The sequence below is a fragment of the Eschrichtius robustus genome, chromosome 16, assembly GCF_028021215.1.
Source record: "Eschrichtius robustus isolate mEscRob2 chromosome 16, mEscRob2.pri, whole genome shotgun sequence".
Lineage (NCBI taxonomy): Eukaryota > Metazoa > Chordata > Mammalia > Artiodactyla > Eschrichtiidae > Eschrichtius > Eschrichtius robustus.
Window position 1 is genome coordinate 1,482,134 of NC_090839.1, and position 27,467 is coordinate 1,509,600.

At 62.6% G+C, this 27,467-nt stretch overlaps 1 protein-coding gene across 1 annotated transcript; it reads right to left on the minus strand.

The window, feature by feature from the left end:
• Positions 1-428: 428 nt before the first annotated feature.
• SLCO4A1 (solute carrier organic anion transporter family member 4A1) lies at positions 429-24,639 on the minus strand. Its single transcript, XM_068566116.1, has 12 exons — positions 24,574-24,639; positions 12,350-13,179; positions 11,278-11,368; positions 10,130-10,251; positions 9,617-9,728; positions 6,491-6,645; positions 4,957-5,152; positions 3,839-4,004; positions 3,565-3,737; positions 3,254-3,318; positions 2,718-2,866; positions 429-742 (listed from the first exon to the last, which is right to left on the minus strand). The coding sequence occupies exons 2-12, from the start codon at positions 13,116-13,118 to the stop codon at positions 578-580; spliced, it is 2,163 nt and encodes a 720-aa protein (XP_068422217.1). The 5' UTR covers positions 13,119-13,179; positions 24,574-24,639; the 3' UTR covers positions 429-577.
• Positions 24,640-27,467: the final 2,828 nt, after the last annotated feature.

Consider the following 27,467-nt stretch of genomic DNA (forward strand, 5'->3'; position numbering starts at 1 on the left):
AGCATCACTGGCCTTAACGTCTCCAGAGAGAAGAGAGTAAACCGCCGGGCGGCCACCGCTCCAAACATCCGCCATTCAAAGGAGAGATGAAGGGATGCCGGAAGTGTCTCCCCAAAGTCCGCAGGTGGTTTCGCACTTCTGGTAACTAGTGACGGAGTTACGTAGGGATCACACAGGATGCTTCGGAAGCACCGCTGTTCGTGTTTCCGAGGGATCCTGAGGCCCCAGGCGATGCTATTTGGCTAAGTCCGTGGGAGAGGGCCAGAGTGTGAGCGGACCAGAGGGAGGCAGCCCTGCGTCCGGCTGGGAAATGGGCCGCTCCTTCCGAGCCAACAGCTGGTCACCCCACTCCCTCCGGCGAGGTCTGGGGGGCTGGGGCAGGGGCGTCCATTCAGACGTCTTGCATTCTTTCTCCTCGGTGCCTTTGAGGCTCAGTCCCCCCAGACCCAGTGGCAGATTTTTGCAGGGTCCTCGGTGCCGGGGATCAACGGGGGAGGGGTCACCCCTTCCGGGGAGACGTCAGATAGTGCTCCTAGGACGTGCCGTGACCCGTGCCCCTGGGCAGGCGGGTGGGCCGTCAGATGTCGCGCTGGATCTGGAGGGCTGAGGGGGCTTCCTGAAGGTCCGTGGGGCTGTCGGAGGCTGAGGACTGGCTGGGCAGAGAAGCCTCCAGGCCGTCTGAAGACCCCGACAGGGGCTTGTACAGGAAGCAGGCAGTGGCGAAGAAGACAAAGCCCAGGACCTGGGGGAGAAGGGAGCCGCTGGACCTCTCCTGAGCCACCCGCCCACAGGCCCTGGGCACTCCCACTCTGAGCCCCCCGCCCAGCCCCGGGTTTCTCACGAGGTCCTGGGGAGCCAACCCTGCTCTGGCCAGAGGGTCCATCCGTTCTGCATAGCCAGTCCCTAGCCTGGACCCCAATATTGCTAGGGGGGAATGAAAAGTATGATTTGACTTAAAAACAGAGGCACTGGATGAAGTGGAGGTGCTTGTCGTGGGCTGAACAGGGTCCCCCCAAAAGACGTGTCCAAGTCCTGAGCCCCGGAACCTGTGAATGGGACCTTGATTTGGAAATAGGGTCTTTGTAGATGTAATTAAGTTAGGGATCTTGAGCTCACTCTGGGTTAGGGTGGACTGCAGATCCAGTGACGGATGTCCAAACGGCGAAAGGGGAGGAAGGTTCAGCACAGTGACACACAGGGGGCAGCCCCGTGATGACAGAGGCAGAGACGGGGTGAAGAGTCTACAAGCCCAGGAGCCGCAAGGATGGAGGAGCCGCCAGGAGCAGGGAGGGGCACGGGACAGAGTCCCCTCAGAGCCCCAGGGGGGGGCGGGCACTGCAGACACCTTGATTTTGGACGTCTGGCTTCCAGCACGAGAAAAAGTGAATTTGTTTGGGCCACCTGGTGTGGGGTCTTTTGTCATGGCCGCCCCAGAACCTAAGTCAGAGGCGGTCACTCCACCGCAGCCGCCACCTTGAGCCCCCTGGGAATCACGGGCAGCCTGGAAGATGACAGTGTGGGCACGCATGCTGGCCTCTGTACACGGGTGTATGCGTTCAGCGTGTGAACCCTGGGTTTCCTGGGGCACCGCCCAGGCCGATGGGCCTGAAGCCACAGGAACGAGAGGCTGTTTCCACTCTGTGGCCCCGTGAGCGAGCGGGATAGCACTTAAGCGGGTGCACCCGGCTGCCCCCGCCCCCTCTAACATCAGCACTGGCTCTGGGAGCCGATCCTACCCCTGTGCCGAGGCCGCGGGGGGACTATCTGGGCAGACAGCCGTCCCGGGGTCCAGCCTGGTGCTCTGGCCGAGGGACCCTACAACACAGGGAGAAAGAAAAGCAAGGGCCGGCTCTCTGCGCGGGGCGCGTCTATTTGAACTGACCCGTTTGTCCAGAGCCGTGCAAATCCCTTCTCACACTTGGCTATTTTTAAGGTAATCTTCGGGGAGATAAACGCAAGGGTCGCTGAGAATCCTCTGTCTCTGAGGCCCCTCCCGAAAAGGCTCTGCCAGTGGGACATTCCCGAGTCCACCCTCCACCCAAAGAACAAATCCGAGACATTCTTATATACCAGCCCTAGGATTTCATTTTATTTGGGAAGTTGTGTGCCTTTTCCTCCAATGGGGGGAAACTCAAAATATAAATACTATGCTTCTCCCCACGTAGCATACGCCAAGAGATACAGCAGGAAGTTTCCATTAACAGCTTGAAAGCAGAGGGTCAGGCTAAGAAGCAGGACGTAACTCAAGACCCACTAAGGATGGAGAAGGAGAAGCGCTGCTTGTGGACCCAGCCAGGCGACCCGGCCCAGAGCAAGCAGGCCTGCCCGGGCTCTTGCAGGGGGAGCAGTTTTGATTTCTCCAAAGCCTTAGCTGACCAGAGCCCAGGGGCAAACCACCAAGCCGGGACGGTGAGGGCCCTGGAGGGCAGGGGGCCTGGAGAGTGAGCCCCTGTGACCTGGGCCTGCTGTCCCACTGTTCCCGCCACTGGCATCACATCATCACGGTCCCCAACAACAACAGCTCGAAATGGGGAAGGACCCCACTTCTGGAAACCGGGCTGTAGGATGACGCCCAGTGGGGGGTTTAAGCTGTTGGAAGATCCCAGTGGCACGCCCGGACGCCCGAGCTAGTTGGAAAAGACCCTTGGTCCTTTGGAGTAGACTCTGGGACTCCCTCCCCCCGCCAGCGCACCTGGGGGCGAGGCCACCCTGCTCACCTTGTACGCCAGCCCTGCGATAAGCAGGTACTGGCTCATGGCCGAGTTCTGGTACACGAAGCAGGAGCCCTGCTGGCCGCACTGGTTCTGCCAGAGCAGGCATGCCTTGTCGATCACCCAGCCGAAGGCGATGGGGCCCGGGATGCCCCCTGTGGAGAGAGGCACACTCAGTACCCGGACACCCCCGGGGGGGCGTCCAGAGACCCAGACCAGGCGGGCTCTAAGGAACGTGACTTCGGCCACTGGTGTTCACGGCGGGTGCAAAGGGGACTTAACGTTCCTTTCTCTGGGGGCTCGCCTCCATGCCGGGAGAGTCCCCACCGTCTTCGACTCTGGTGGAGCCTGCGTGTTAATGAGGAAATGGGGGCCTCTGGGCAAAAACATGGCCATGGGTCCCTCTAGCGGACTGTTAGGGAATGGAGCCCTTCCCCGAGGTGGGCACAGCCTCGTGCTGGGAGGCACAGCAGCCTGGCGCGTGCCCTTGTGCGGTGAACGCACACCACAGCTTTGCATGGCTTCCTCACACAGCACAGTACCTAGAGTTCTAACCACGATCCACTGGATCCCTAGTGCGAAGGATCGCTGCTGGTCACAGACACACCTGCAACGGAAAACCGGCCCATCAGCGCCCGGGAAGCGTGGCCAAGTCACACCCCACGCCAGCGGCCGGGTCCTGGCCGAGCCCCGGGCCGCATCCCCAGGTGGCCAGCACCTCACAGAGGCAGTTAGCTCTCTCCTGCCACAGCTTTCCGGGGGCCCGGCACGTACCCCGCAGGGGTCTGCAGAGCTCCGCCTTGGCTGCAAAGGGAAAGGTTCTGGGCCAGAGTGAACCCAGGCCCGGGCTTACCGTAAAGTTGCCGTTAGTGCAGGAATGCTGCTGAGGAAGGTAAAGATAATTACAACGAATATGAAAACCAGAAGGAGGGGCTTTCTCTGACAAGTTGAAGTGCATTTCCCTGCGGTAGCATGGCCAAAACCAGAGGAAAAATTCTGAGGGACACAGCTACAGTCTTGGTACACCTGGGGAGCGCAACAAGAGCGCTGATTACAGGAGGAAGGGCCGGGGGCCCCCCAGCGTCCGGGCGCCACCGACCGCCTGGGCGGCAGCCCCCCACACTCACCTTCTGGCCACCGGGGCCAGGCGAGGCCGCCTCCGGGCACCCCGCGTGGCAGGGCGAGTAGTACATGAGGCCGTCGGGGCCACACACGGGGCTGTAGTGTTCCGGCTGGCAGCCGCAGGCGGCGTTGCAGGCAGCTGTCAGCCCCAGGTGGCCTTCGGGCAGGAGGCTGCAGGGGGGAGAGAGCGACGGTGGGGTGCAGGCCAGCGTGGGGTCTGGTCCCTGAGGGCCCACGTCTGCAGGTCTCCAAACTCGCTGGGTTTGCTGCACCGAGGACCGGGGCTTCCTGCGTCGCCTTGGCTCCTAGAATCGCTGGATGTGCTCAGAGCAAAGCAAAGCAACCCTGCGCAGCGCACTGCCTGCCTGGCTTGCTTTTGGGTCGGCAGTGCGTCCACAGGGCTCGAAATGCGAAAACTGTTTGAGTGCCAGGTACGAGGCGCCCCACGGCACCGGTCCCTGCTCTGCAGCGCAGGCGGGCGGACGTTCCACAGATCATTCGTCCGCGCCCGCACAGACACACACTCTCCCCCTCTGCGCTCAAGCGGAGCACGCTGTACACGCCGTTCTGCTCCCTCCTTTTCCCGCTCGACACTACCTTGGAGGCGCCCAAGGACTAGACTCCTCCCCCTCCCACGGTACTAAGCCCTCCGCTCGGCACCAACTCTTGGCTAGTTTGGCTGTTTCCGACCCGGCTGTCCCGACAGTGGTACGATGGCATCCTTGCCCTCGGCGCTCACACTGTCATCTCTGCGGGGAATTCCCGGCCAGCAGTCGCTAGCCTGCGTCTACTTCAGTTATTCCCAAATCACCCCCAGCGGGCTGTTCCCCTCACGTCCCCAACGCGGTGACGCACGGGAGCCGAGGCTGGGCCACTTGCCAAGACAACACGCAGAGAGGAGATGGGGCCGGGACTGTCCCGTTTTACAGACAGGACTGGGGCTCAGGTGCCGCGTGTGAGTGACTGGCCATTGGTCCCCGCTGAGGACACCATCCTTACTGTTATGACCGTCTCCAATGACCTCACCCCAAGCGCCCGACCCCCTCCTCCTCCCCAGGGACCACTGGTGCCCCCAACAGGTGTGCAGAGGTCTCCCCTCGCCCAGATGCCACCTGGCCCTTACCTCCCGTTGTAGCTGGCGGTCACGCCCGCCATGGGCACGTTGGGGCAGTGCATGAAGAAGACGAAGAAGGCCAGCATGCTGACCAGGGTGCAGAGCAGGCAGAACTTGATGATGTCTGAGCCTCGGAGCTTGCACTTGTTCACAAAGAAGCCGCCCAGGAACGTGCCTCCGCCACCTGCCGGCACCACCAGGTACCCTGTGGAGAGGGAGGGGCTCGGTGCCGTCCCCGGAGCCACGGGGGTGGGGCCAGAAACCCCCTGGGCCTCGTCTCCGCTTTAGAGATGGGAGACAGAGGCCCACAGCCATCAGCCCCAATCTGCGTGGCAGCACCGGGCTCTGCACTCAATGTGAGGACCCTGACCGGTGCTCACAGGGGGCCTCGGGGCCTGGGGACGCCACCCGGCCAGCTGCTCAGAGGCCCAGGGGTGCAGGGGCGGAGCAGGAGAGGGAAGAGGAGAGGTCCCTGGGCCCTGCCCCTCCCACTGGGGAGACCCAAGGACAATCGCGCTCCCCTGGCCCACACGGCCTCTGCGGAGTCTGACCACAAGGGGGTGTTTGGAGAAGCTGGTGGCCGCCGTTTGGTAGGAAGTTGGGCTTCATCGGCACGTGGCTTCCAGGCCCGCCCTGGGATGGGGTGCTGATGGGAGGGGGGGCTCTCCAAGGGTGGAGGAGACCTCAAAGACCCTGGGTGCGGTGAGCCCGTCTCCCCAGATGGAGACCGGCTCTGGGGGCAGAGGGGGGGACCCAGAGGACACGGCTGTCCCAGGAGGGGTGTTGGCCGCTGTGGGGCAGGGAAGCAGCTGGCGGGGGTGGGGCTCTGGCAGGTGGGGTCACAGCCAAGAGGCCGGCAAGGAGGGGAGTCTGGGGCACTAGTCACTGGGGACCCCCAGTCTGACACCGTCCTCCCTCGGGGGAGGCGCCCGGCCAGGATCGACCCACACACACCTCCTGCCCGGCAGGTTCTCGGTGAGGCTGTGGCTGTCCCCCCCAAGCCCAGCGCTACCCGTGGACAGGGCCAGAAGGAGGGGTCTGAGGAGGACCTTCACTCTGGCCACAGACGCCTCCGGTCGGGCAGGCCCAGGGCTCCAGCCTCAGGGAGACCCCAGGACACCCACCGCCTGGCTCACGGGGACCGCCAGGCCTGAGGGAGCGCGGTGGGATCTGCCACCCAAACCCTCTCCGCCACAAGCCAGGGACGACGCAAAGGCCCAGGCTCTGGGTGGCAAGGGGGGCGGCAGGGAGAACGGGTCAGCAGGCTGTGTTCAGCACTTCCCAAACTGCCCTCAGGAAGGACCATCCTGCCCATCGTGGCGGCAGCCTGTGTAAGTGTGATTAGAGCTGTTGTGTAAAAGCCCAGACACCTGCTCCAGGGTCCCTGCCTGGGGGGACCACACGTCCAGGACGTGCGCCCCGTGTGGGGAGCACTTGCTGCCTGGGGTTTTCTAGAAGAGACTCTCAAAGGCCCCTCAGTCTCTGAGAACCAGTGAAAAAACGGAGGACCCCCACCACCACAAGATTCAGGGAGCGTTCTCACCAAACAAGGTGGCAGCTTCCGAGGCACTGAGGCTGAACTGGGACTCGAGGAACTTGGGGCCAAACGTGGACATGCCAGCGATGAGCGTGGCCTCTGTGGCCCCGGCCAGGCAGAGCAGGATGAACGTGGGGTTCTTCAGGAGGAGCCAGATGGAGCTGGATGTGGGAGGGGAATGGAGACCAGAGAGAAGAGACAGAGGGTCAGAGTGGGCCAGAGCTCTGGCCCTTCCCAACCGAGCACAAAGAGCCTGGTTCTGAGAGGTGGGTGGAGCGGGGTGTGGGAGGGCCGGGGCACCCCGATTTACTCCAGAGAAACCGAGAGTGCGTGTGGGGCTGGGCTGGGGCAGGGGAAGAGCTGGCGCCAGGATCTGGAGCCTGTGGCTTGTTGTGAAAGCCGCTGTCACAGAGGTCGGCTGCAGTGGGGAAAGAGACCCTGAGTGACCGTGACACTGTTGAATCTGCCCCAGGGGCAGCCGGGGGGACCAGCAGAGGGGTCTGAGCCAGGAGCGGGAGGCTGGGGGGGAGGCGGCTGTCACCAAGTCCAGGACTGGGTGGCCCCCAGGAGAGGGGAACGGGGCCTGAGGGGTGGGACCACTTCTCAATCGCCAGCTGGTGAAAAGGAGGGACAGAAATCCCTGAGGGTTTGGACCGAGAGGCCCCTCCAAGGAGACCCTGCGTGGGCTTGGCTGGCTCTCCGACTTCTCTTGGTGTGCACCTGGGGGGCAGTGGCCGGTGTAGTGATGCCAGGGGCCTGAGAAATGGCCCTTGGACCTGGCCTGAGAGTTCCCCCTCGAACCCAGTGCACACGGCTCTACACCCCGCCTGCCTTTCCCGGGCCTGGCCCCTCTCAGCCACTGGATGGCAGGTCCAGGACTCGTGAGTGATGTGGGCTGGGGACAGTTTCCCCTGGAGCCCTGGGTCCATCTCGGGCACCCAAGAGCAGGCAAAGCCTGGTGACAAACGACTGTGGTCCGACCCCTATCACAGCGGCTCCGACAACGGCTGCCTTTGCTCACATTCTCTGTGTCTGCAGCTAAGGCCTCCCACCCAGAGAACCAGCTCCCACCGACCCTAGGGGTCATCTTCCACCAGGAGGGATACGCCCACCCGGCCCAGCCTTCAATGCCGACGCCTCCCTGCGCGTGTCAAAGCAGCACAGACACCTTGACGCTCCAGTGTTCTTCGCTTTGAGGACACAGGCCAACAGTAAATTGGATTCTGCCAAGTAGGAGCATGCAGGGTGGCCCCAGTTAGCCTTTGCGCCCTGGGAGGGAACTGATGCTAATGGAGTCGCCCCCCACCCCCCGCCCCTGCGGCTTCTCAGGGTAACCGCAGAGCGGCCTCCTTCCCCATCCTGCTTCAGACAGGGACCCAAGTCCTTTGAAACTGACTTTCAAACTCAAGGACTGAAAAGGTTTCTTTCTGGTCAACAGCCCAAGTCCCACATCCATGAAGGAAACAAGATGCGGAGGAAATGCCATCCTGGTGGGGCTCTCCGGGACCAGAGAGAGAGAGAGAGAGAGAGAGAGAGAGAGAGAGAGAGAGAGAGAGAGAGAGAGTGTGTGTGTGTGTGTGTGTGTGTGTGTGTGTGTGTGTGTGTGTGTGTGTGTGTGTGTGTGTGTGTGTGTGTGTGTGTGTGTGTGTGTTGGGGGGGAAGCCCAGGGTGTGGCCAGTCCCTTCCCGGTCCTGCCCAGACGTGCCAGGCTTCGGAGATGCTCGCCTGGGCTCAGGGGCAGGTGATTCTCCGCAGAAGTATGTGAACTTCCTTATTTCTTAATCTCAGCCTGCAGGTTTCTTGGCTGAAACTCCCATGTTGAATTTGCTCAGAGCTAGTCATGACCTTGACAGAGGGCCCATGTTCCGGTATTTATTTTACTATCAGCAGCCGGTTTGGGGAACCAAGCCTGGGCATAAACCTCCTTATCTCGGGCTTTGTCCCCGGGTCCACTGGGGACCAAGCTGTTGACGCCCTCGGTGCCAGTGCGGCTCAGAGGGCGCAGGTGGCCCTGCCCCGGCTGGACGGGGCGAGCCCGCCCTTGCCTGGATGATCCCGCCTCCCCGGCCAGCGTGGCCCTGGGCCCGCTCTGCCGGCCTTGGTGGCAGCCTCCTGGGTGGGCGGCTCTTCTGGGGGGTCTAAGCAGGCAACAGGTAGCCGGGGGGGGGGTTCCCTGACCCCACGTCACCCTCCCTGTGTTGAAGACAGACGGCGGGGGCTCATTCCCGCCACTAACAGCCTCCACCTGCCACGTGGACGTTCGTGGGCTCAGGAAGCTGCGGGGCAGGCGGGCGCTCAGTGAGGCCGAGGACTCGGGCGGGTGACCATCCGAGGGCCGCCTCCCCCTACCCAGGAGAGCCCCCCGTGGAATGCCCTGATGAGGGGCGCTGGCCGGCCAGGAGCCCCAGCCCCACGCTGTCCCTCTGAGGCCCCGGCAGCCCAGGCTCTGTTTGTCCCAACAGTGTGTGAAGACAGCAAAGTAAGACCAGGTCAAGTACAAGATAAACAAGCGGTCGCTGCCCGAGAGGAGTGGCGGCCGCAGGGCAGAGGACGGGGAGCTGGATGGTCCCCTCCTTGGAGCCCTGTGGGCACGTGCAGGTGACTCCCCATGAAATGGTCAGAGAACGGGGTGGAGGGGTGACTCCTGGGGAATGATCTTGTGGGAGGCGGTCAGTTGCTTCCCTGGGGACCGTGGACAAGCTCGCTGTGGGGCAACTCGCCGAGCGTCAGGGATTCACTCCGTGACCATGAGGCGTCAGGCACAGCCCCCAGAGCCTGCCGTGTGGGAGCGCAGACGGGTCCCTGCGTGCATGTCCCTGGGTCCCCGCAGGCCCGGGAATTGGGGGGTGGGCACCATGAGGCTGAGGCCCCGGCCCTTCCGTCGGAACCGGCCCTTGGTGCCTCCAAGACAGCAGGCTCTGTCCGCTGCTCCTTAATCTCTTAGCCCAAGTTTTGGAGCTAAGCCCCGAAGATTGTTGGGTCAGAAGGAGGTTTAGGGGCTGTGGGCTCCCCATGTGGCCCTGGAGGGGTCACAGGACTCTCCTAGCTTAGGGTCAAGACCCAGCATGTGTAGGACCCTAAAGGGTCTTCGGGACACACAGACACAGACGAGAGGCCCCCCAAGGTCCTTACAGAGGCAGGTCTCTGATGGTTTTCCCGAAGTCAGGGTTGCTGGTCACCCTGTGGCTGCTGTCCTTTAACTGGTGTGTTTCAGATGCTCTCATGACCACGTAGCGCTGGGAGCCTGGAAGGATGTGAACATCTGTGAGGGGCAGAGACCAAAGGCCCCTATGCCCCTGCTCCTGGGTGTGGGACCAGCTGGTGGATGAGGGCGCCCAGACAGACATCTCGTACGGATGCACCACGGTGACGGGTGGCAGGGATGGGGAGGTGGGAGAGAGCCCACGGGCCCAATCTGGGACCAGAGGGAGACGGAAGGTATTGAAAGGAGTGCCCATCCCCCGTTGAAACAAGCCTCTTCCGTGGTCCCCCAGCGGGCAGAGGCCGCAGGGGTGGAGGCAGCACACAGGCCGGGCCGCCCTGCCGGATGGCAGCACCCACCCAGAGGATGACGATCCCGGCCCCACCGCTCCTGGCGGGGAGGAGGAGCAGGGCATGGGGTATCCTTCTGCGGGAAGCACCCACCTGGCAGCTGCCGCGGGTAGCCGAGGATGGGCACGGCGATGAGGAAGGCGGCAGCTCCAGTGCCCAGGAAGCCCACCCACCAGGCGCCGACCCACAGCGGGCTCTCGGTGGTCAGCTCCGTCCTGCGGGAAGAGGCACGTAGGGTCAGTGTTGTGCTCACAGCATCTAGGGGACACACGCTGGGCGACCTCCTGCTTGCTGGTCAGTGAGAGGCGGAGACCAAAGGCTCTGCTTGAGTCCCCCGCCCTGATGCCCCACCACCCCCGGTCTGGGACCAGCGGTGGACGGAGGGCATCGGGACGGACAGGAGGTGGGCATGCACCAGGGGACCCTGCCCAGGTCCACCCCTTCCTCTGGGGCCTGCTAGCCTGCCTCCCGACGAGGCCACAGGGGTTGGGGGCCCAGGAGGGGCAGGGCAGAGGGTGGGTGGCTGGTGCCCTGGCCTCGTGAAGCTCAGGGGGCTTGCCTGCGACCCCCATCTGCACACAAGTGCACCTTTAAATTCAAAGGTACATGGGAAAGAACCCTGGGCTGGGCAGCCAGGTGGACAGGAGACAAGGGGCTGGCAGAGGCCAGCCGGCTGCCCCCGAGTTGTATTCTGGGGAAAAAACTGGTGACTGAGCCAGTGCTGTGCTTTCCTGAGTTCTGTGAGCCATTCTAGCAAATTACTAGAAGGAGGGGTCCTGGGACCCTCCGATTTGCAGCCAAGTTGGACAGAAGCGTGGGTAACCGGGAGCCACCACCGTGGCTGGCGTCTGAAGGGTGGGTGCTCTCGCTCACCTGTGGGGTCTGAGCTGACTCCGGGAAGTCAGTGTCAGATTGAGGTGAACTGGGGACACCCAGCTGGTGTCCGGAGAGCACTGGAGAATTGTTTGGTGTAGACCACCCCCCCCCCAAAAAAAGAACCTCCCGGTGGCGGCAGGAAATCCCCTCTTGGTTCCGCAAAGGGTATTGGAGCAATTGCGGCCTGGTCCCTTCCAGCTTCGGGAGGCCGTCCATCCATGCTGTCCCCTCCCTCAGGCCACACTCTCCAAGCTGCCCAGACTCCCAGGTCCACCAGAGCAAGGTCGGCCTGGACCTCCCCCACCTGGGCCACCATCCTCCTGCACCAAGAGTGGGCGTCTTCTCTGTGGGCCCAGGTCACTCACCGGTGGCCTATTTCGGTGTAAATATTCAGCAGGGCACCTCCGACCAGGTAGCCGGCTGCGGGGCCGAGGATGGCCGCGGTGTAGAAGACGGCTGGAAGGGAAGCAGAGCCGTCGGGGACCTGATGCACCCTCTGCGCCACCCCTCCGGCCCACCTAAGACAAGCCCCCCTTGCATTTCTGCACCTCCACCCCTACCCCCAGGCATGAACTCCTTTAAACTGGGGGTTTCGTTGCACAGTCTCCACTGTGTCTGGTATCGGCTGGTGTCAACCTTTCTAGATGTTTTTAAAATATTTCCCTCAAAGCCCCTATAGACACCATTTGGACTCTTTCCCCCTCGAAAAAGCAAAGATCCTAAGACTCATTTTGCAGGATGACGGCGGCACCCATGCAGCGCTGCAGGCTCACCCGGGTCCCAAATGCCCCCCGTCCCCGGAATGGCAACCGCTACGTGACTCGGATGAGCAGAGCCCAAGGTGGACGTAATGAAGCAGAGCAGCGAGCAAACCTGGCTGGGCCGGGGCGTCGGCCGCGGGCTCTCCACTGACCCCGACCCCTTCCCTGGGAGAGCTGACCTCGCAGGAGGGACTCGGAGAGGCGGCTGGCCTGAGGCTGGGAACGCGGAAATCTCACCCCAGATGAACGAGAGGGTCTCGGGGGCAGCTCGAGCCTCGGGCCCGGCCCCCGGGGGCGGCGTGGCAGCACCCAGCTCTGCAGCCCAGCCACCATCCGAGCCCGGCTCACGGGATCTGAGTTCCCCGACCAGGGATCAAACCTGGGCCCCCTGCAGCGGAAGCGCAGAGTCCTAACCACGGGACCACGAGGGTCCGCGCGCTCCAGACCCTGTGGGACGTGCCAGGGATCGGGCTGAGGCCGGCGAGCACCACCTCCATCACCTGCGGTGTCAGGTGAGACGCAGGCCCGTGCTGACCTGCCACCTCACCTAGGAGCACCTGGGGCCATTTGGAGCCACGTGTGGCCAACAGGGACATGCATGTAGGGGGCTTGGACGGGGCAGGGCTCCGAGCAGACGGCCGGCTGGCGTCACCACCATCACACCCGCCCCACTCACCGATGTAGACAGGCGAGTAGCTGGACTTGACATTCTCGTCCAGGTAGGTGACGCCCAGCGTGTAGAGCGGGGTGGCGCCCATGCCGTGCAGGAACTGGCCCAGCATGAAGACCAGCTGGTAGCTGGACAGGCCAGAGGCGCGGCCCCCGCAGGTCGCGCTGCGGTTGGCCCGGCATGTTCCGACGGCCTCGTCCACCTGCACCTCGTAGGGGCCGGTGGTGAAGTGGGGCAGTGAGAAGACCAGCGAGCCGGCGCCCATGACCAGCACGCCCCAGCCCAGCCAGCGAGGCTTGTGGCCGTGGCCTCCGAAGTAGCTAACGAAGGTGAGGCAGAGGCAGGCGGCCACGTCGTAGGAGCTGGCGATGAGGCCACTCTGGTAGCTGTGCAGGTCGTAGCGCCGCTCGATGGATGTGACGACAGTGTTGATGAAGCCGTTCACCGTCATGCCCTGCAGGAAGGAGGCCGCGCACAGGAACAGCAGGAAGCCCCGGGGCGTGTTGAAGGCCTGCAGGCACGTGGGCGCGAAGGCCCGCCAGCCGCAGGCCTGGTCCGGCCGCCCCGTGGCCACGTAGCGCACCTCCCGGGCCGCCCGGGGCCCGCGCTTCTCAGGCAGCGGCTGGCACAGCGGCTGGCTCAGGGGCGAGCCCAGGGACGCCCGCCTGCTGGGGGGCGTGCAGTCACACTCGCTGTTGGTGGCCCGCGGGGGGCCGGGGAAGACCAGCTGCGGCATCGAGACGAAGTGCTTGTCCCCCATCGAGTGCTGCGGCATCTCCGAGGGCGTGACAGCGACGGCAGCGGGAGTGGGTGCGGAATTCCAGCGGCGGTCCGATCTGTGGGAAGAATCCATCTCCAGGAGAACCCTCCCCCCGCCTGTCCCCGGGGGCACCGACGGCTCTGCCTGTCTGCTACCCAGCCTGGTGAGGGCAGCCTTTCTGACCAGCCCCCTCCCCGAATCCAGACCCGCACCCTCAGGGCAGCCCCCGGCCTGAATGAGGCCACAGAGCTGAGAGTGGAGCTGAGACACAGCAGGACTGAGTCAGACGCCATGTGAGCCCCTGGACCACCCCGACCCGCACCTGCCCCACGGCCTTGGCTCGCCGGCCTGAGCTGTGCGCTCCGCCAGGGGCAGCTGACCGCTCCCGCCCTCAACTCCAAGCCCAGCCTCCATTCTTCCCTGAGCTCACACCCGGCCGGCCTTGTGCTCTTTAGCATGAAAGGGAAATCCAACTTCGTCCAGCGTGTGGAGAGTGTGGGAAATGAGGAAGGGGGTACAGGCAGGCCCACCCGGGTCCCCGGGATGGCACCGGGCGGGAGGGTCGGCTGGTGCTGGGCCTCGCCCGTGGCTGGTCTCTCGAGATGCTGAAACCGCTGCAGGTCGCAGCCCCGCAGACAGGTTCAAGGGCCACTGTGCCAGCACTCTACCTTTCTGCAAACTCCCAGCCTGGCCTGTTCCCGTTGCCCTCTCTGGGCCCTCACTTTGACTCCCAGCCCACGGACCAAACGGAGCTCAGTCGGGCCTGAGAAATGGCTGCATCTCGAGGTTCCCGGGGCTCCCACACACCCCCAACACCCCCAAGCTTTGAGAAAAGGCGGGACCTATTGCCAGGTAAACAGATCCTTCTGGACCCCCCAGGCGGCGACAACCACTCTGCATCTTAAGAGGAAAAATGCTGATTTTCCCAACAGAAGTAAACCGGTCAGCACAGGTACAGTCGCTGTGATAGGAAACACCTGATCTTGGTTGTACCCACAGCCCCTGGGCCCCTGTGCGAGGGTCTTCTGCCGAACTCAACACACTTCCATCGGGTTACCTCTCGCTACGGGCTGAACCGTGTCCCCAAAAGCAGATACGCTGGAACCCTAAGCCCCAGCTCCCTGGAATGTGAGTGATTTGGAGGGGGGGGCCCCTAAGGAGGTGACAGGTAAAATGAGATCATGGGGGCGGGGGGAACCTGGTCCACTACGACTACTGTCCTTTAAAGGAAGGACTCTGGACCCAGATAGGCACACAGGGAGAACCCGCTGTCGGCCACTCAGGGCCCCGAGGCGGCCTCAGACCCCCCGCTGCGCACGGTGTCAGTGATGTCGGGAGAGGCCGCTGCCCAGAGGGCTGACGCTTCCCCCAGACGTGTCTCAGATTAGACTTGGTGGACCGAGTCCTTCAGGCAGCTAGTCACAGAGCCCCACTCTGCTGGGTCCCGAGCTGGGGACGCGGAGGGGCAGGATGGTGGTTCCCCACCCCCGGCCCGAAAAGATACATCCTCCCGACCCTGAGCATGACCTTATTTGGAAAAAGTGTCTTTGCAGATGTGATCGGTGATTTGAGATGAGGTCCTCCCGGCTTGGGGAGGCCCCAAATCCAGCGACAGTGTCCTTATTAGAGAAGCCACGCGATGGCGGAAGCAGAAACTACAGTGATGAGGCCACAAGCCAAGGACGCCTGGGGGAAGCTGGAAGGGGTGGGAAGGACCCTCCCCCGGAGCCTCCAGAGGGAGGGCAGCCCTGCCCCCACCCTGACTTCAGACTCTTGGCCTCCAGAACTGGGCGGGGAATAGAGTTCTGTTCTTTTAAGCCCCCGGTTTGTGGTCCTTCGTTACAGGACACTCACGCAGCCCCCGAGGAGGCCCGGTTTTCAGGAGACCGCAGGCCTGGAGGGAGGTGGAGTCTCACAGACACTCAGAACAGGACGTGAGCCCAGCGGTGAGCGCAGAGGGCGGTACCACCGAGTCTCCTGGGCGGCGGGGCGGGGCGGGGCGGGAACATCGGGAGTGCCTCTGGGGGAGCTGCGCCTGGCATGGGCCCTGCTGGCAGAGAGCAAAGAGGACTTTTCAGCCATCCTGGCCACAGACAGAGCCTTCAGCCCTTGCGACGGCAGGTTTTTGGCTTCTGAGGGCTGGTTTTCATTTGTTTGCTTGTTTTGTTTTGTCTTGTTTTTTGTTTTTTGGCCGCGCCACGTGGCATGCGGGATCTTAGTTCCTGACCAAGGATCGAACCTGTGCCCCCTGCAAGGGAGCTCAGAGTCCTAACCACTGGACCGCCAGGTTAGGACTGTTTTTAAACAAAAGATTGGCTTTATCTTGTGTTAACCTTGCAAACTGGGAAGCAGTCCAGGGTGAGGGGAGTGGGCCGTGGTGGGACCACACCTGGGTCTGGGAGGCAGTTTTGCGTTGGGGGGTCTGGGAGCACCGCCTCTCCCGGTCCCCTCGCACTCTGTGCGTTGAGGCTGGGGCGCCAGGTCTTTCTGCCAGACCTCTGCCTGCTCCTCAGCCGTGCCGTCTTACCTAATTGTAGCCTCACCCCGCCTCCTCTCCGGCCTTCCCTGGGGCCAGGCCGTGGGCGCAAATGCCGTAAGACACTGCAGCATCCCACTTCCCGGCGGAGTCTGAGCTCCACGCACAGCCCATCTTACAGGAAAGGGAAGTGGGCCCAGAGGAGTCAGCAGTTTCCCCAAGGTCACACAGCCAACCAGGGCCAGTTAGGACGAGACCACGTGGCCCGGCTTCAGAGCCCACGAGTGCGTTGGCTGTCCTCGCCAACGTCTTATTCAAAGAACCACGACCAACTGTGTGGCATTGACACACGGGGCCAGCTCTTTGCTCTGGAAATTGGCACTGCCAGGTGATCAGCAGCCAGATCTCGAGGCCGAGTGTGGGCAGGAGTCACTCCCCAGGGCCCGCGACCACGCCCAGGGCTGTACCTACAGAGCCACCGCCTCCTCCGTGCACCCTGGCACGCCAGGCTCGCTCACGCGGGCTAGGAGGGTGCCCACGGAAGGAGCAAAGTTCCCGCCACGTGAAGGATCGCCAAGCCTCCTGGAGGGACAGAAAGCCACGCACCTGCTCCCAAAGCAGGTACTGTAGGCACTTGGGCCGCCGTGGAACAGCGTAGACGGTGACAAGCGTGAGCCCCGAGACGGCACAGCGCTGCTTCCCACCAGCCCCGCGGCTCAGACGGGCTCCCGAAACAGAAACGCGGAAAAAGCTCGGCCTTGCCCAGAGGCGGCTGCGTGTTTGTGCTGTGGGGGTGCATTCCTCCACAATGTGCACACACACACACACCCATCTGTGCACACACCTTCCACACGGAAACACATGAACGCACGCACATAACCAGCAGGGCCCTGGACCCCTTCCCAGCTGGGATGGACCCGAAGGGAAGGCGTCCAAGCGGGCCGAGGGGCAGCGGCTGCTCTGAGAGGTCGGTCCGGCGGCCTGTGGGGGTGGACGGTCAGCACTGGGCTGGGGAATTATTATTGGTGGGTGGGCCTTCCTAGGAGGGACCTGCAGAACCGCCTCCCCCCAGCTCTGAGCTTGTTCAACCGTCCCGCCGATCCCCCGCAGGGAGGAATGCAGGGGCCTGAACGGGAAGGATCGGGCCCCCAGCAGGGCTCAGGAGGCGGCCAGATCGCGGAGCTATCGCGACTAGGAACGGTCATGAAGAAACAGAGTCCTTTCTATTTGAAAATAAAGCCCTTAACAAGACTCCAATGCCAGTGGTGTGTGGCCCAGACAGCTCCACGTCAGCGTAAAGTTTCCCTGAGCTAAGAGCTCTGATCTCTGACATAAACACGTAAAGTCAACCTGCAATCATGCACATCGCTAGCTTGTTGAGTCACAGACTGAAAATTCCATTTTAGACATCAGCCAGGCGACCGGCGGTGGTCACCACCCGCACGGGATGGGAAGTAAACAGCGCCACTCGGGTGGGCAGCCCCGGGGTCTCCTCCCCGGGTCCGTCAAGAGCGGCTGTGGTGGCCAGGACACAGCAGGCTGAGTGCAGACCGCGCGCCCCCGCCCCCCTTCGAGGCAGCGCGATGACGGCGTCTACCCAATCTCTGACTAAGCCCAGACTCTGCTCCCCCTGAAGGCGTTCACCCTTATCAGCAGCGTCTTGATCAGAAAGGAGGCCGGGCCCTCCCATGACGCAGGCGTTGAGGTGTGAGGTGCGGGGGCGGGGAGGGCAGACAGAAACACCTGCGACGTGGAGCCAGCGCGTCTGGAATGTCCCCTCCGTCGGCAGGCAGCGCCGGATCCTGGGTCCGGGGCTGTGTGACACCTGGAATCTCACAGCCACGAGGACGGTCCCACGTTCTCGGGTCTTCAGGGGGAGATTCCTGAGTTCGTACCCAGATCTCATGCGGCTGTGTCCGGGCGACACATGCTGGGCGTGCACGGCGTCAGGAGACAGCTCCAGAAATGGACACAGACGGTCATGTTGACGCCTGCCCCGGACTTAAAGGACACTTTGCTGTGTGTGCAGCTCGAGGACTGAATCTCACGGCAAAGGTCTGCTGCATAAACGGGCCTGCAGGAGCCGCCAGCTCCAGCACGAGGGCGTCTCAGCCAGCGTGGTTGAGCCCAGGACGCAGACTCAGCTGTGGGCTGTGTGGGCACGGCCAGCTGCTCCGTCTCGGTCTCCCGCTCATCAGCGCCCTCACGACAGCGCTGCTGGGGCCTGGGGGTGCGACCCAGGCCACTCAGGGTGATTTCTTTCCTGGACATGCTTGTGAGATGGCCAGAGTTGACCCCCCGCGGGGCTCAGCCAGGAGAAGGTGACTTCACGGCTGGTGACTCCCTGCAGGTGGCCAACCCCCATTAAGGCCAGGCTGGTGGCCCCGAGGCCGTTGCCTTTTGTTTCTCTGTCTCAGGTCCCTGTGGTCAAGCTGGTGGGAGGGTGACAGGGGCTGCAGAGTCCAGTGGCAGCACCACTTACAGGCCAGCTGGCTCCCCCAAGGAGTGGACACCACAGCTGGGCTTGGGGAGGAAGTCAGGCCTCCCCACCGATTCCTCTTCTGGGCACTGTGAGTGTGTGCACGTGGCCTACGGTTTCTCTCCGCTTGGATATCGTCTTAGCAAAAAAGTGTATCTGCTTCCCACCTGCTGCTGAGGCCTGATCCAAGGTGTGGCGCCTCTTCCGGGACCTGAATTCTCAGGCTTGGCTGATGGTTGAGCGGGGCCCTGGTGACTGCAGCCAAGCTGGGTGGAGACTGCACCACAGGAAGGACGGGCCAGCTCCCACCAGCACCCCAGGTCCAGTGCACAGGTATCCTCACCTGAGAGACCCCGACGCCACCTAAATGCCGGCCTCTCCTCCCTCCCCTCCGCGGAGCCCATGCCTCAGAGTCTGGAGCCCGGTCCATGATCTCAGAGCCAAGAACAGAATGATTGTAGATTCTACCTGTCAGTTTGGTGGGTCCCAGGGTGCCCAGACATTGGGTAAACATTCCAGGTGCAGCTGTGAGGGCATTTCTGGAATCAATTAGCATTTTTTTAAAAAATTAATTTTATTTATTTTTGTCTGCGTTGCATCTTCGTTGCTGCGCGCGGGATTTTCTCTAGTTGTGAGCGGGGGCTACTCTTGGTTACGGTGCGCAGGCTTCTCATTGCCGTGGCTTCTCTCGTTGCGGAGCACGGGCTCTAGGTGCACAGGCTTCAGTAGTTGTGGCACGTGGGCTCAGTAGTTGTGGCTCACGGGCTCTGAGCGCAGGCTCAGTAGTTGTGGGCTTAGTTGCTCCGCGGCATGTGGGATCTTCCCAGACCAGGGCTCAAACCAGTGTCCCCTGCATTGGCAGGCGGATTCTTAACCACTGCGCCACCAGGGAAGCCCTCAATTAGCATTTGAATCGGTATATTTAGAGCCCGTGGGCCTCATCCAATCAGTTGAAGGACTGAATAGAACGGAAAGGCTGATCCTTCCCTGAATTGCCCTGCAGGGCTGCCTTTGAACTGGGACACGGCTTTTCCCTGCCTTCACTCACACGGAAACATCAATGGCTCTTTCCGGGTCTTGAGGCTGCTGACTTTCAGACGCCAAACACGACTTCATCTCTGCTGGGTCTGCAGCTTGCCGACCACGTATCTTACAAAGTCACGTGGGCTGAGTTCCTATAATTAGTCTCTTTTTATAGCGACCTATCTGCTATTGGCTGGGTTTCTCCGGAGACCCCTGACTCATGCAGCAGGTAGTCCTGTGCCGACACCTGCTTGTGCGAGGCCTGTGCTGGGCGGCGGGTTTGGGGACCGCGGGACACCGTCCTGTCCACAGGAGCTCACAGCCACCACACCCAAGGCTGTCCCGAGCCAGCAGCAAACTGTCCCAGCTGCAAATCCAAACAGCACAAGCTGCCGAGAGCCGGTGGCAGCAAGACACACACAGCTTGGAGCCGACAAAGGCCCAGGAGCCGGGCTGCAGGGCAGGGCATCTGACAGGACGCTGCCACCATCACATCGACACCCGTCCCATGGGCCTGGCTCAGCTGAGCCCCCTCCTGCGCACGGCAGACCCGTGAAATCCCCCACCACGGGCGCACCCACGTTAGGGATGTAACTTTCACCCCCAAGCCGGGCACCCTCCCCCCGGCCCTGTGCTGGACCGCTGCCCTAGGACAAAGTCTCCGGGGTGCTCCAGCCATGTGACCCCCAAACTGGGGCAGCAGGGGGCTGGCGGCCCTGGAGCACCCGCTCAACCCTGAGGCAGGCCCTCCCTGCTGTTCTGCTGCCTTCACTCTCATGGAAAGACGTCTGAGGCCGGGAACAGCTCTGATGAAGCCTTTGACAGCTCTCCTGGCCTTGGAGACTCCCCTCCTTTTACAGGGAAGAGGCTGTCCTCCTCGGCTACGCAGGAGGCGCGCAGCTCTCCCCAGGGAGCCCCCTCTCAAGGGGGAATCTTGTCCCACCCTCCCGGCCTGTCCCTGGCCAGGCGGCAGCAGGCCAGATGCAGGTGGAGGGGACCGTGGGAGTATGCCCCACTGCCAGAGGCCTTCCTTCCCTGTCCCCTGGGGCGAGTCAGAGCCTGCGGGATTAGGCAGGCTGATCGGCAGGGAGAATAATGTGTACCCGGGGGCCTCAGGCCAGCAGCTCTGCACCTGGGGCTTCAGCTGGGAGAGTGAGGGTGTGTACGCGTGTGCACACATGTGAGCGTACTTTTGTGTGTGTGCACGGCGATCTTAGCAGGAAACCACAGGTTTCTTCCGACTCCCAAGCTGGCCTGGCCCATCAGCTGAGCCCAGAGGTGTCTGTGCCGAGGAACTCCAGGCCCCCTCCCCCACTTTGCCTCCCCCTCCTCCTCGCAGCCTCACGAGCCCCCCCGACAGCTGTACTGTAGGAGGTCAGTGGCGCCCACTTGGGTGGCTCGCCGTAGCTCCATCTGTGAGAACTGAGATCCTGGTGTCAGTCAAGGACTGAGATGGTTTTCATATTCACATGCTTGGCTCTGCCTGCTTCTTTCCTCGGGTCTGATGCAGCCATTTACTTCTCTCCTAGTCGAAGGCTGTCCGCAAAGCGTAGCGGGTGGGAAGGGCGCAGGATTACCCAGAGTAACATGTTAAGCCTCAGGTGGCGGCCCCTGGGCCCCTGGGCCTCCTCGGCCTGGGTTCTCGCGGGACAGTCTGGCTGCAGCTGGAGCAAATGCCCCAGGGGGGCCTGAGGCTGAGGGTGAGCCAGGTGGGGCCCGTCCCCACGCCAGGGGTGCTCCCGGGCTCTGTCCTGGCCACGCTGGGAGCTTGGCAGCCAGGGAAGAGCCACAGGTTTCATTTCTCCTCTGCCTCGCGCTCCAGCCAGCAGATGCCTCGACCTGATCGCCCCGAGGCCGTCAGCCGCAGTCACACGGCCCCCTCGGCCGTGCTCCTGCCTCCCCGCCTCCCATCCCTGCACCTTCAGTACCCCACGACCCCTGGGACCCTGCAGGCAGCTGTCTCCCTCGCCTCCCAAACTCAACCTGCTCTCTCGTCCTCCGAGTGGGTGAGTGGAGGGGGTCTTCAATTCCTGAAGATGAGACTCAAAGCTATTTATGGAGCAAGCACCGGGTGGCAGGACCTGGGCGGCCACCGCAGGGCTGGCGCACCCTAATTTGCATACCTGATGGCCACACACAGGTGAGTGGGCAGGAAGCTGGCTGCTTTGCATGGAGGCCACAATGCAGGACTGTCTGAGGGAGACCAGGAAAGACCCGTCCCTCAGGGAGTGTCCTGCTGTCTCAGCGTGGGTGTCCCTACTTCCACCCTGCCTCCACGGCCTGAGCCCGGCGTGTGGGAGCGTGGGGTGAGCAGACCTGCAGAGGCCCTCACGGGTTTGGGGGTGCCGGGGAAGGTTCCGTCCACATGAGGGGCCTGCCCTGGCGCAGGCTGGACTCTGCCACTCCCAGGTGGCCTCTTAGGCCCTTGGGTCCAAGTACCAGGCCCACGGCATCTGCCAAGAGGCAGGGCCCCGAGCAAGCTGGGGTGGGAAGGGGGCGTTGCCCTCAGCCCAGCGATCCTGAGCCTTCTGTGTTTTGGGTGGAGGGGCAATGCCTCCGGTACTCCCAAGGCTTGCTGGATAAAAAAGCCACGGAGGAAAGGCGGCCCCCGTGGTGAGGGTGCTTGTGTGGTGCCCGGCAGCGTGGGCGGAGAGGGCCTGCTGCAAACCCCCAGCCTGGGAGCCCGCGACTCTGAACCCAGATAAGCGGACCCAGCCGGCCTGGTGCTTGGACCTCAGTGGCCGCACCGGCCGCACCGTGAGTGAGCAGCTCTCGTAAGGGACACGTGGTTTGTGAATGCACCTCCCCACCCCTGGAAATGTGGTCCAAGAGGCTAATTCTGGGTAATGCTGCGGGAAGGGGGCTGCGCCGTGGCCAAGGGCAACAGGGATGTCTGAGGACAGCGGGCTGAAGGCTGAGCCGGGGCAGCGGCAGGAAGAGTCCCCATAAGCAGCCGCAGGAGACACAGCCCGGGCCCCGCGGGCGGCACTCAGGCTGGTCTCCGTCCCCCGCGGCAGGGCCTGGCTAGCCCTGAGGCCTGAGCTGGGGCCCCCCTCCCGCTGCTAGGGCAGGATCCCGGCAGGCCTGTCCGATTACCTGCCGTGGTGAAGACGGGGGTCCTGCCCTGATGTGGACGCCCATGCCCACCACGACCACACCGAGGCCACACAGCAGCTGAATGTCCAGGAACAAAAGCGGCCAAGAGTCCTGAGGATTATTGCATATGTCCCCCCATAAGCGGGCAGTGGGCTCTTTGCCACGCCCGAGGACGGGAGGCTCGGGAGGGAATATCGGCGTGGTCTCTGTCCACTCCCCAGTTGGAGGAGACAACGGAGGAAGCGGGAGTGTGGCCAGGGTGAGCCCTCCGGGTCCCCTGCCGGGCCCTCTGCATCGGCACAGCTCCATCCAGACCGAGAGTACCAGGCTCTGTCCCACTACCTGCTGGCTCTCCAAGTCGAGGTGCTCGGAATCGGGCACTCAAACAGGACCAGATGCCAGCCCCAAGACCTCATTCACGCGGCCCTCATCCTCGTTCACACGGCCCTCATCCTCGTTCACACGGCCCTCATCCTGACCTCCAGGCTCCCAGCCACCTCACCACGGCTGCGGGAAGGGCGTGGTTGGGATCTGCCCAGCACCTGCTGCAGGGACTACACCCAAGGAACCAGGATTAGGTCATAGCCACCCGGGAGGGAAGCAGCCCTGCGAAGAATTTCCAGGCAATATCTGCCAGCCCTGCCCAGCAGGACGGGTCCTGATTCAGGGCAGTCAGGGGTGCGGGGGTCCAACCAAGAGGCCTCTCCCTTCCCTCCCTCCAGCAGCACGTGGGAAAGCTGGGCTGTGGAGGCCCAGAGGCATCCTCCCTGCATCCCACAGGCCTGGACTATCCTGGCCAAATGCTCTTGTCCCCTTAGGTGCCGTCCATCTTTTGGTGGGCAGCAAAAGACACCCTGCTCTGTGTCAGGACCGGCCCTCCTGGGCTTCCTTCTCCCCCAGGAACAGAGCTGTAAAACCTCTGGAATCACACAAATGTGATTCAAACCTCTCCACCACGTTCTGCCTGTGTGACTTTGGACAAGTGCCTCAGTTTACTCATCTGTGGAATGGGAGCGATAGTAGCTCCCTCGTGGGTGGTGGTAAGGATTCAATGAGCTGATGCTCAAAGCACGCAGCACAGGGCCTGCACATTCTAAGTGACCAACAAAGACGCCTGAGGTCATTGTGATTACTGCCGGTGTTAGAGTCACCCTCCAACCCGGCTAAAACCAAGTGCTTTCTCTCCTCTGAAGTCCATCTGCCCCAGGCTGCACAGAGAAAACCTCACAGCACCACCATGCTCACGGTTCACCGCCCCACCAGCTCCCTGGAGCCAGTTTCTGATTAGACAGAGGAAACCCAAGTTCCCCAAAGCACCGCGAAAAGCGGCCACTAGGAAGCTGGTTCCTTCACTGTGGAAAACTACTGCAGCTCCTAGCGGCTCCAGACAGAAACAGGCCCCATCACCAAGTCTGACCTTGGCAGCAGGAGCCTCCAGGCACCCACATGGGGGATGGGGCCTGGACCCCACTGCCTGATGGGCTTCTCCCCACCGGATTCCACACCGCCCAGGCTTGCTCCTCCGGTTTGGAAATCTCAGCATCTGCCTAGGTTTTCCCGTCCGGAGCCAAGCGTGCCCACTGGGTGCGGAGGGTGGGCCCCTCGTTTCCATCCTCCCTCAGCCTCGGCCTGCACCCAGGGGCGCCCGGTCTTCCAGTGCCGGCTCTGCGCCGGACGCGGGGACCTCGCGTAGCGGGGCGGGGACAGGGGCGTGGCCCGTATCGCCCAGGCTGGGACCAGTCCCTCGCGCCCACCCAGTAGCTCGGCCCGCGGGGCCGGCTCCGCCCGCGCTCCCCTCCCCGAGGTGTCTGGAGCGCGGCTGGCGCGAACAAAGCCCTGCCGCCCGCGAGAAACTTCTGTTCAAGACGATTTCCTCCTTGACTCAGCGGCAGCGGCACCCGCCGCAGGTGGGGGCCCCGCCGCAAGCCTGCAGCTCCGGGAGGCTCATCTGTCCCTGGTGCGACTCTCGTGGCCTGCGCCCGCGTGCGCGCCCGGCCACCTGCCCCGGCCACTAGCCCTGGCCGCTCCCTCCATCCCCGCCTGACCCCAACCACCATCCATCCCCTCCCCCTCGGCCCGCCTCCTCGGAAGCTGCCCGCCTGGGGAGCCGGCAGCTAGAGGGGGCGCATTGTGCAGCCGATTCCCTGGAGGCAGGCGGGCTGTGGGGTGCGGGTCCGCGCTCGGTCCCGCCCTCCCGGCCGCGGAGGGGCTTGGGGCGCACTGCCGGCGCCCCGAGTCCCGCCCCGCGCGGCCTCCCCGATCCCCTGGTCCCCACCCAACGTCTGAGGGCACCTGCCGCGCTCCTGACATCAGCAGGTCTGGGCCCGGCGCACCTGGGCGGCGCGCCCACGAAGGTGCCCTGACCCTCCGCGGCCCACGCTGCCGCAAGCACTCACCGTCCCGAGGGCCCAGCCGCCGCGCTGCGAACCAAGCTCTGGCTGCCGCTCAGCGCCCACTCCGGCTTCATTCATCCCCTCCCGGGCCCGCCCCGCCGCGGGGAGGAGGCTGCCCGGCCTCACCTACTCCGGCCAATGGCTGTGCCGAGCGGGCTGGGGCCGCCCCCACCCCCGCACCGCGCCCCCGGGCCCGCCCACCGAGAGGTGACAGAGGCCTGAGTGCGCGGCTGGGGAGGGAGCTGGCGAGGGGCGGGGCCCGGCCCGGGGCTGGAGCAGGGAGGAGGGGACGCGAGACCCGACGGGGCGAAGGGAGGAGGGGCGGGCGCTGGGACGCCCCTCCATCCCCCAGGTCGCCGCCGCACGGGCGCCGGCGCGCGCCTTCGCTGACTAATCCCTCCCAACCCCAAGAGACCCCGATCTCCGAGCTACAGGCTGGGAAACCGAGAGCCGAGCGGTGAAGTGTGCTCCCCAGGCCGCGCGACTACTCAGTTTCGAACTGACTCGGAATTGAAGCAGGGCGTGTAGGGCCGAGACCTTGGGAGAGGACGTGGGAGGGAGAGAGTTTCCCGCACTACCCCTTCGGCAAGGCCGCCTGTGGCCAGGTGGGGGCCGGGGCAGAGGCGCAGGAGTGGTCTGGACCCAGGTCCGGGCTGGGACGCCCACCTGGGAGCGGCCCCTCTGGTGGGCCCCGGCGCCCGTGGGGGTTGGGAATGCGGGTTTGGGGACGTGCCCTGGGCGCATGGTGAGGCCAGCACGTTTCCCCGGGGAATCCACTGTTTTCCGTCTGTTGCCTTTTCAGTAAAACGATCCTCTTTTGACGTCAGCGCTGATGTCAGGAGAGGGGGAGGCACCAGACACACTGCCCTCAACAGGGGGGCCTGTTTGAATCCTCCCAATATTCCTGCTGTGTGACCTTGAACACAGTGCTTAATTCCTCTGAGCCTCAGTTTCCTCATCTGTGAAAGAGGAGTGATGATGGGAGCTTCCTTAAAGGGCTGTTGAAAACATTGAATGAAATAAAACAGGGCCAGAGGTTGGCCCATGTAAGGGCTCATAAGAACTGCCAAGAAGTGAAATATTAATAGCTGACCACAATAACACTCCACAATTTTTCCTTTTTATTTTCCTTAAAATCAATTTATTTTAAAAAGCCTACAAAAGTCAACCGTGTGTGTGTGTGTGTGTGTGTGTGTGTGTGTATTTGAATCCTGAGATAAGTTGGGTAAGGGAGTAATGACCAGTGTGACCTTAGCCTGGTTAAAGCCCATGGAACCACAAAGGAGATGCAAGAGGCTGGCCTCTTCCTGTGCGGGGGTGGGGAGCCAGAGCCAGAGAAGGAGGTGCTGGGGCTTATGGGAGAATGTCCCGTTCACACAGTTATTTGTGAAATGCTCTTCCTTCGGTGCTGGGCTTTTGCCCACTCACATCTGGTCCTGGGAGTCCCTGGTGATGTCTGCAGGGCTCCCGGCCGCCTCCATGCCTCCACTCCTGGAAGCTGGGGCGAGGTCCAGTTACTCCTAGAAGACTGGTCTCCGCTCCTGGCACTACCCTTTAAGAGTAGAAAACCAGCAACTGTTGTTCCTGGTTGGAGAAGTTCCCTCCAAGAGGATGAGGAACTGCTGGGGAGTCGGCCGTTCTGCCTGGCAGAGGAGGCTGCTGGGAGTGGACGGGTGCCCGCTCCATGAAGATTTCCCCATGAGGACAGGGAATTGAGCTGCCCTGCAGACCTGGGCTCAGTGTGGAAACTGCTGGGAGCAGCATTTCCCAGGAGAGCCGAATGGAGATGCCTTTTGTAGGTAGTGAGCTCCCCATCACGGGAGGTGTGTGAGCAGAACTAGCCGATCTTCTGATGGTGATGCTGTGAAAGCATTTCAAATGTCAGAAGCAGGATCAGACTTGGTGTTTCCAAACTTCATTTTGGATTTTATTCCTTGAAATCATTATTTACAGATTTTGTTCCTCTGAACAATTTATGTATTTTACTAAAAGAGTGAGTTTAGTTTTTAAAAGGTAAATCTGTGTCATTACCATGGAGAGGTTACCATAAAAAATAGGTAAAAGAGAAAGTGGTATTTGATTTTAGCCAAATACTGCTGCCTGCGAAGGGCCCCTGAGCCTTAGACCTGCTCTTTCCTTGTTTGTAAAGGGACACTGGCAAGTGTCAGACAGGTGCTGGAGATGGGCTGTCACTAAGAAGACGTTTTCTTGGATGTGACCGGCACAGAGGAACGAGAGGGTGGAAGGAGCCAGCTCCCTTTGGGGCATTGCCTCCATTGCCCACAGGCCACAGAGGCCCTCATCCGCCGTGGGGGGAAACACCGGCCCCGAGGCCCCCAAGGAATCTTGTCTTGTTGGACCGTGTCTGCACCAGGGATCCTCCCACAGGACTCTGCTACAGGCACAATCTGAAAGGTAAATCGGGAACAAACATTTCAGGTGTATTAATGCAAAACGCAGATCTCTGGTGCTCAAGGCTAACCCTGAGCTCAGGCACCTTGAGGGGCGCCGGCAACACCTGTGCGCCCTGGGACCACGTGCTGTGCAGCCTGCCACGGGGGCAGCCCCGGATGTCAAGGGGTCCAAGATCTAGCTCAGACCCTGGCCACCAGCACTGTGGGGTCGGGAGACTCTCTCCTCGCCTTGGAGGAGCTAGGAGGCGTGGGAGGAGGCCCAAGAGGTCACCCGCAGAGCGCAGCAGCCTTTGAGAACCAGGGCAGCCTGATAAAGTGTCCTGGAACATTCTGAACTCGGTAAGTTCTATCCCGGTGGGGTTTTGTCTGCAGAGGAAGTCATTAAAAGGGAAGGAAAGCACGAACCCAGGTCCCTCTGGCTCCCCTCTGCTGCCTGTCCCGGTAGCTCGAGGGGGCTCAGAACAGGTGCTTCACGTTTTTATG

Bases quoted from the DNA above. Each gene is read 5' to 3' on its own strand.
- SLCO4A1 (XM_068566116.1), bottom strand. From the start codon at position 13,118: ATGCCGCAGCACTCGATGGGGGACAAGCACTTCGTCTCGATGCCGCAG. The intron at 6,646-9,616 runs GTAAGGACCTTG...TCCCACATCCAG, and splicing joins ACCATCAGAGACCTGCCTCT to CTCCATCTGGCTCCTCCTGA. The intron at 3,738-3,838 runs GTGAGTGTGGGG...TGCGCTCCCCAG, and splicing joins CTGGCCCCGGTGGCCAGAAG to GTGTACCAAGACTGTAGCTG.